The 9226-nt window shown below is 52.6% G+C and overlaps 1 protein-coding gene across 1 annotated transcript; it reads left to right on the top strand.

The window, feature by feature from the left end:
- The first annotated feature begins 802 nt into the window (after positions 1-802).
- LOC119299888 lies at positions 803-1108 on the top strand. The gene has a single exon (XM_037577015.1). It carries the CDS (start codon positions 803-805, stop codon positions 1106-1108), a length of 306 nt encoding a protein of 101 aa, XP_037432912.1.
- Positions 1109-9226: the final 8118 nt, after the last annotated feature.

Raw genomic sequence — 9226 nt, 5'->3', positions numbered from 1 at the left:
GGTGACTATAGACTTGCTAGATAGGATGAAGAACACTCATATATTGATGAAAACATAATAGGTTCAGATCTGAAATCATGGCACTCGGGCCCTAGTGACAAGCATTAAGCATAGCAAAGTCATAGCAACATCAATCTCAGAACATAGTGGATACTAGGGATCAAACCCTAACAAAACTAACTCGATTACATGATAAATCTCATCCAACCCATCACCGTCCAGCAAGCCTATGATGGAATTACTCACGCACGGCGGTGAGAATCATGAAATTGGTGATGGAGGATGGTTGATTATGATGATGGCGATGGATTCCCCTCTCCGGAGCCTCGAACGGACTCCAGATCAGCCCTCCCGAGAAGTTTTAGGGCCTGGCGGTGGCTCCGTATCGTAAAACACGATGAATTCTTCTCTCTGATTTTTTTCTCCCCGAAACACAATATATAGAGTTGGAGTTGGAGTCGGAGAGGCACCAGGGGGGCCATGAGGTAGGGGGGTGCGCCCCCCACACTCGTGGAGAGGTGGTGGCCCCCTGGCCTTCATCTTTTGCTGGTATTTTTTATATTTTCCAAAAAGTTGCTCCGTAAAGTTTCAGGTCATTCCGAGAACGTTTGTTTCTACACATAAATAACACCTGGTAATTCTGCTGAAAACAGCGTCAGTCCGGGTTAGTCCCATTCAAATCATGCAAGTTAGAGTCCAAATCAAGGGCAAAAGTGTTTGGAAAAGTAGATACGACGGAGACGTATCAACCGGCCGCGCGCAACACTCCCCCAAGCTCCCACCTTCTTCCACTCCGATCCCCATGGAAGCCACCACCATCGCCTCCCTCGCACGGACCCTCGCCTCCTCGCCGCTCCCCCGGGGCTCCCGCCATAGCCGCGTGCGCGTGGCCGTGGCGCCGGAGCGGCGGAGGAGGTGTAGGGCGGTGCTCGCCGCGGCGTCCTCGACGGGCAACTACGTGGTGCCGCTGGATGCCGCGCCGTCGGGGATCACACGCCCGCTCGTCGAGATCCTGCGCGGCCTCAACAAGCGCGTCCTAGAGACCATCGTGCTCCCCGCCTCCCGCCGTGCCTCTGCCTCCGCTTTCTACCTCAACAATTGCTGGTGATTAGCATAGTCGGGCGGATGAGCTCTGCCGCTGCCGCCGGAGGCTCTAGCTCCTGCGAGTGTACGCTCGGGCGGGCGAGCTCTGCCGCTGCCGGCGGGAGGGCGCAGCAGCTGCCGATGCAGAACGAGCAGGCCGTCCACGACGTGCTGGCGAGCTAGGGCGGCCGAAGTGACGTGGCCGCTTCACTATGGCAGGACGCCTACTGAGGGAGTCCTGGATTAGGGGGTGTTCGGATAGCCGGACTATACCTTCAGCCAGACTCCTGGACTATGAAGATACAAGATTGAAGACTCTGTCCCGTGTCCGGAAGGGACTTTCCTTGGCGTGGAAGGCAAGCTTGGCGATGCGGATATGAAGATCTCCTACCATTGTAACCGACTTTGTGTAACCCTAACCCTCTCTGGTGTCTATATAAACAAGAGGGTTTAGGTCCGTAGGACAACATACACATCAACAATCATACCATAGGCTAGCTTCTAGGGTTTAGCCTCCTCGATCTCGTGGTAGATCTACTCTTGTACTACCCATATCATCAATATTAATCAAGTAGGACGTAGGGTTTTACCTCCATCGAGAGGGCCCGAACCTGGGTAAAACTTCGTGTCCCTTGTCTCCTGTTACCATCCGGCCTAGACGCACAGTTCGGGACCCCCTACCCGAGATCCGCCGGTTTTGACACCGACATTGGTGCTTTCATTGAGAGTTCCTCTGTGTCGTCCCCGTCAGGCTCGATGGCTCCTACGATCATCAATAGCGATGCTGTCCAGGGTGAGACCTTCCTTCCCGGACAGATCTTCATCTTCGGCGGCTTCACACTGCGGGCCAATTCACTTGGCCGTCTGGAGTAGATCGAAAGCTACGCCCCTGGCCGTCAAGTCAGATTTGGAAGTTTAAACTACACGGCTGACATCTGCGGGGACTTGATGTTCAACGGATTCGAGCCACTGCCGAGCGTGCCGCATTGTCCCGACGAGCATGATCTAGCTCTGCCGCCGAACAGTGCCCTGGAGGCCGCAGCCGCATCAGCTTCAACCCTTAATTTGGAGCCAACTGCGCTGATCGAGGATGTGTGGTTGGACGCCACCTCGGGGGCTGCGATACCAACGGCGATTGAGCCGAAAACCAGCCCCGTACGCTGTGACACTTGTGACTCCAAGGAGCCGGACTCCTCTCCGGACTCCGAACCCTCCGCGCCCCTGCCGATCGAATTCGATTGGGCGCCGATCATGGAGTTTACTACCGCGGACATCTTTCAGCACTCGCCTTTCGGCGATATCCTGCAGACACTGAAGTCTCTCTCTTTATCAGGAGAGCCCTGGCCGGACTACGGTCAGCAAGGTTGGGGTACGGACGATGAAGAAATTCAAAGCCCACCCACCACCCACTTTGTAGCCACTGTCGACGATTTAACCGACATGCTCGACTTCGACTCTGAAGACATCGACGGTATGGACGCCGATGAAGGAAACGATGAAGAACCAGTGCCTATTGGGCCCTGGAATGCCACCTCGTCATATGACGTATACATGGTGGACTCACCAAAAGATGACGACGAGGAGCGGAAGGACGCACTGAAGGCTTATTCCCTCAAAAAGCAGCCAAAGCGGCATTGCAAGCGCCGCCCCAAATCCCGCCTCGACAGAAACAACAATCACATAGACCCAGCGCTGGAGCAGGGCGAACCACTGCCGGACAACGGCAATCTGGATAATCAAACCGAACAAACAAATCCTATCAAGGATAATGGTCCGGACGACATAACGCCGGACAGGCACCCGGAGCAGCAGACTGCCCGTAAAAGGCTTGTTGCCACCGCGAGGAGTCTTAAAAAGCAGAAGCAAAGGCTCAAGGCCGCGCAAGACACACTCCAAATCAGATGGAGTAAAATACTCAACACTGCAGCAAGATACGGCGACAATCGCCCCTCCAAGAGCTACCCAAAGCGGAAGCTACTACCCGAATTCGATGAGGAGGCCTCAGACCCCCCACAACCAAAAATCAAAGCAGCCACTTGGTTGGATAGACGACCCCTCTACCAACACAGAGCGGCATACAACGCCACTCACAATACAATACACGACCCATGCGAGGGCCCGCGCCCAAAGGACGGCGCAACAAGATCCATCTATGGACCACGCAAGCGCGCCCCAGCATACAATGCAACACAACAAACATCCGAACAACGCGGTAGACCCAGCCACAGGGGTGCCGCACACCCCCTATGTTTCACCGATGAGGTGCTGGACCATGAATTTCCAGAGGGATTCAAGCCCGTAAACATAGAGGCATACGACGGAACAACAGACCCTGGGGTCTGGATTGAGGACTACATCCTTCACATCCATATGGATCGAGGAGATGATCTCCATGCCATCAAGTACTTACCCCTCAAGCTCAAAGGGCCAGCTCGTCACTGGTTCAAAGGCCTCCCAAAAAGCTCCATTGGAAGTTGGGAAGAGCTCGAAGAGGCCTTTCGGGCAAATTTTCAAGGGACTTATGTCCGACCTCCAGATGCGGACGATTTAAGTCATATAACTCAACAACCCGGAGAGTCAGCCCGAAAGCTTTGGAACAGGTTTCTTACTAAAAAGAACCAGATTGTCGACTGTCCGGACGCCGAAGCCTTGGCAGCTTTCAAGCATAGCGTCCGTGACGAATGGCTCGCTAGACACCTCAGCCAAAATAAGCCGAGAATGATGGCCGCATTAACAAACCTCATGACCCACCTTTGCGCGGGTGAGGACAGCTGGCTAGCCAGACGTAGCACCAGCGACCCCAGTACATCTGAAGTTAGAGATGGAAACTTGAAATCACAGTGCAACAGCAATAACAAACGCCGGAATAAAGAAGACAGCACGAAGGGCACGACGGTCAATGCCGGATTCAAAAGCTCTCGGCCAGGTCAAAAGCCGCCCCCTAAAGGCACCAGGGATGAACTATCCAGCCTCAACAAAATTCTGGACCAAGTATGTCAGATCCATAGTACCCCTGGTAAACCTGCTAATCATACCCACAAAGAATGTTGGGTCTTCAAGCAGTCCAGCAAGCTCAACGCCGTATAGAAGGGGGAGGATACACCAAGTGAAGACGAGGACGAGCCCCCCAAGCAAGACACGGGGGAACAAAAGAAATTTCCACCAGAAGTCAAAACAATAAACGTGTCACACGTGATCAAGGGAAAAAACAACGCGGCACTCCCAAAAAAATATACCCAAGTGCCTGCCACCGCGAAGTCCTGCCACTGGTCGTCTCAACCAATCACTTTCGACCATCGCGATTACTCATCAAGTATCCGACATGCAGGATGGGCTGCCCTGGTATTAGACCCAGTAATTGGCGGATATCACTTCACAAGGGTCTTGATGGACGACAGCAGTAGCCTAAACCTAATATATCAGGATACAATCCGTGGGATGGGGCTAGACCCAACACAAATTCGCCATAGCAATACTACCTTTAAAGGAGTAATGCCAGGCCCAGGGGCTCGTTGTACGGGCTCCCTCCCACTACAAGTTACATTCAGCTCTGCCAATAACTTCCGTCGCGAGCATTTAACTTTCCACATCGCTCCGTTTCAAAGTGGCTATCAAGCACTGCTCGGACGCGAAGCTTTCGCTCGCTTTAATGCAATACCACACTATGCCTCCCTCACACTCAAGATGCTCGGTCCACGTGGCATCATTACAGTGCACGGAAATATCAAGCGATCTCTGCGCGCCGAAGAGAGTGAGGCTGCCTTGGCCGCCGCACACTAAAGGCGCCCGGACAAACGAAAGCATCCAATAGGTCGTCAAGACCTCATATACAACTAATCAAGTCTGGCGCTGCTATTTATACGGAAATAAGTGGTCACACCCCTATTTGTCAATACAAGGGGCTCAACACGCGCAGACAAGTGGCAATTTCTTATCATCTTGAATTATACATGGTTTCTTTAAAAATTATCCTTTTGCACGACAACTTTTTCACTTAACTTCCTCTCTTTTACAGACGATCATCGTGCTACACCCGTCCAGGATACGGCACAATAGAGAAACAGGCGCAGACGTGCAGCAGGGACCCGCTCCAAGGATTCTTTTTAGATTAAGACCCTGCGTAAACCTTTTTTACTGTCTCTTGTTGACACATATCCACCATTGAGAGGGATGCTGACGTCTTGGCATGTGGCCACGCCAGAACAATGCACGTACCTGGACACACGGGGCTTCTTACAAAGGCCACTATTTAGGCCCGGTTTATACCATAAAGACCGAATACCTTAGGGAGTATTCGGCGTCGTGAGTTTGGCCCTATATGCATCAGCTCCGAATCATTGTCTTTGGTTAAATGTTGGGTTTGCCCGGCTCCTGTGTTTTGGTGCCTTACGTTCCGCCTTGCCGGCTAAGGTAGCACCAGGAGAACTACTGTGATTGTGCCCTGGTTCATCCAGACGAGCACCTCAGTAGAGAAAGCCGAAAACTGACTGTCATGATATAGTGTGAGACTGGTCAACCACTCGATGACCTATGGGAATGTTAGAATTCCTCCACCTTAACGAAGGGCCGTTTACCGGCCAGGCATGTACGCACCCCGAGATCAGAGAGTGCGGAGCCACCAGGGGCTGTCTAGTAGCCCCACTATCAAACTCCTATGTCTAAGTGAAAGTGCTAAAGCATTATAGTCCGGTTGCCTCGCTCGCTCCGCTATTAGCTCCTTAATAGGACCAAGATGTTGGGTTAAGTGTGAACGCGTGTTTTGCGAGCACCTACACATTATATGCGTGAGGGTTGAAGCCGAGGACTGCAATCTTTCAGGTTATACACATGTATACATAAACGGCCGCCCAGGAGGCATCATATCACTTTCAGGCAAAAGTATAAAAATAGCCTTATAAAAATTTATAAAAGCATTCTGCTTACAATGAGATTACATATCACTCAAACATAATATTTTTTGAGCACTGGGTCTCTATCAAACGAGCACCCTCAAGAACTTCTTCAAAGTAGTGCTCAGCAGCCCTTCGACCTATGGCCGAATCTCGCGTTGCAACAGTGGTAGCATCCATCTCTGCCCAGTATGCTTTAACATGGGAAAAGGCCATCCGTGCGCCCTCTATGCACGCTGACCTCTTCATTACATTAATGCACGGCACCACGTCAAGGAACTGCTGCACCAAGCTGAAATAGCTGTTCGGTTTCGACCTTTTCGGCCATAGCTGATCCACAACAGACCTCATGGAGAGTCTGGACAACCTATTTAGTTCGGCCCATTCGGCTAATTGGTCAGTCAATGAAAGTGGATGCTCGGGAGAATGGAATTGTCTCCAAAACAGCTAGTCTACTCCACGGTCCGTCTGACCCTGGAAGTACTTAGCCGCATCGGCAGCACTCGCCGCCAAATCCATATACACATCCTCCAAACTCCACAGCCGATCCAGAGGGGCATACCGTGGATCTTCGAATTTCCTCCGCAATATAAAGGATTTCCCAGCTACAATATCCCCGGCTTCCCGCAGCTCCTCCTTCTTTGCCCTCATAGCAGAGCGGAGATCCTTTTTCGTCGCAGCAGCCTTCTCAAGGTCCGATGCCTTCGCTTGGTTTTCCTTTTCAAGAACCCGGCAACGGTCGGCGGCGGCTTATAATTCTATATCCATCTTGGCCATCTTGTCTTGGGTATCGCCATGCGCGGCCTTCTCGGCTTGCAACTCTTCGGCCGCCTTCACAGCAGCCGCATTACCCAACCTCGCTTGTTCCTTGGCTCGGGCAAGTTCTGCCCGCAAGGCTTCAACAGTGGCAGCTCCATCTGCAGTCACAACATATTAAAGATACTGACATCATGCTGCTCTTCCTATGTGGCATTTACCAGATATTCACACTTACCCTGTGCCTCGTCAAGCCTTTTGTTAACAAGCTCAATGTCAGCGTCTGCCGCATCCAACTGCTGCTCTAAATGAGCAAACTCGCTAGTCCGGCTAGCCACCGGAGCTTCCATCACCTGCACATAGAGGCAGTATGGTTATTTCCTGGGAATATGATCCTCTGTTCGTCGTTGTTTCCGATGACAACCAGAGTCTCAGGGGCTACTATCTACACAGAGCACATCTAACGGGTGCAGGATTATCATACATTCTTTTACGTACCTCAAAGCCTATCAGTAGACTCATAAAAGCTTCATGGAATCCGCTTTTGGTGGACGATATTCTCTCCATCACCGTATTCATCATCACACGATGTTCACCTGAGATGGCCGCTCGCCCCACCAACTCCCTTAGAACATCCGATCGCACACTAGACGGTGCTGGACTCTTTTTTTCTGCTCTCTTCGGGAGCCGGACACTGGGAGCTTCGGGGGTCAATGGGATTATCCTCTGGCCTCACCGGACTCGGAGAGGCCCTCCGCGACGACACTTTAGGGTCGCCCACTGCTGGAGCGGAGGAATCTGGAGGAGGCGTCTCGCTCTCCATCATCTCTAGAAGAAGATCCCCCGAAGATGAGCTCATTTGAGAGGGGCTAAGGCCCGAACTGCAAAAATATATGCGGTGGTTATTTCCTCAGAAGAAAAGGATGGCATATCTGTACTATTAAAAGTATTTCGGGTCACTTACAACTCGAGGGAGAATTGATCCCCCCGCAGACTTTGTGCGGCAACAGCGCCCCCCAAGGTAGGACCCTCTGTGGGAGACTTCTTCTCCCGTTTGGAAGCTTCAGCTTCCGAATCCCCGGGCGCAGTCCTTTTCCTCTTCTGGCCGCCTTCCCTCATGGAGATGCTCGCTCCCTCGGCTAGAATGGGCAGCGTTGGGGGCCCGCATTATCCTCCACAATATTTTCCTTCAAGGGCTCCGGGCAAGGTGCGGTCTGGAGCATCTTTTCCAATACCGGATTTTCCAAACCCTCATGGAGGGGGGCCCAACACCGAATCAACTTCGTCTTTGTTAGCCAGTCCTGGTCAAAAAGCAAACTCTCAGAAATAACTTCGTAACGAAGTAGAGAGAGTATGTTTGGCCGGAAGATGCCTTACCTATTCGGCGGTGCGGTTACTACTCAGACCCACGTCCTCGGTGATTTATGGACACTCCACATGAGGTCCAAAGAGCGACTTGTACAGCTCCTCGTGCGTCAGGCCGAGAAAATTCTGAATGACACGCAGTCCCTCGGGATTGAACTCCCATAGGCGAAGAGGCCGGCGTTTGCAAGGCTGGACTTGACGAGCCAGCATAACCTGCGTTACCGCAACCAAACTGAAATCTCCATCGAAGAGACCTCGAATGCGGCCTTGCAGTATAGGCACGTCCTTGACTGGACCTCATGTAACACCCCGGATGTAACTTATCCAATTTGTACTCTAACTCTTGCCGTTTCTGGCGTTAAGTTATTTTATTTTCTCGGGTTCGGGTCTTTGTCTCCGTGTGTTGTTATCGTTGTCATGCATCTCATATCATGTCATCATGTGCATTGCATTTGCATACGTGTTCATCTCTTGCATTCGAGCATTTTCCCCATTGTCCGTTTTGCATTCCGGTGCATCGTTCTCCTCCGGTGGTCAATTCTACCTTTCTTTCGTGTGTGCGTATTAAACATTTCCGGATTGGACCGAGACTTGCCAAGCGGCCTTGGTTTACTACCGGTAGACCGCCTGTCAAGTTTCGTATCATTTGGACTTCGTTTGATACTCCAACGGTTAACCGAGGGACCGAAGTGTGTTGCAGCCCAACACCCCTCCAATTTGGCCCAAGACCCACCTAAACCCTCTCCATCATCTAGAGCATTCGATCATGATCACGTGGCCGAAAACCGCACCTCATTTGGACTCTCCTAACTCCCTCTATGTCTATTTAAAGAACCCCCATTCCAAATCCCGGGTCTCCTCCCCCGAAACCCTAAAAATCGCCTGCCACCGACGGACAATGTCCGCCCCGGGCCGAACACACCGTGCCGCCGCGCCCAGCCAGTGAGAAGCCGCCACCTGTCCCGCGCGGGGCCTCCTCTGCCGCCGGCCCGCGAGGCCCAAGGAGGGCCCTCCTCCGCCGCCGCCCGGGCCGAGCCGCCCCAGCGCGCTGCCCGCGTGTTCCCTGTTGCCGGCCACCCCCTTGCTGCACGCCATCTCCGGTGAGGTCGCCGCCTCGCCGCCTCCTTGCGCCG

Source organism: Triticum dicoccoides, chromosome 5A, assembly GCF_002162155.2.
Source record: "Triticum dicoccoides isolate Atlit2015 ecotype Zavitan chromosome 5A, WEW_v2.0, whole genome shotgun sequence".
NCBI classification, from domain to species: domain Eukaryota; kingdom Viridiplantae; phylum Streptophyta; class Magnoliopsida; order Poales; family Poaceae; genus Triticum; species Triticum dicoccoides.
This window is presented reverse-complemented; position numbering and strand designations above follow the sequence as displayed.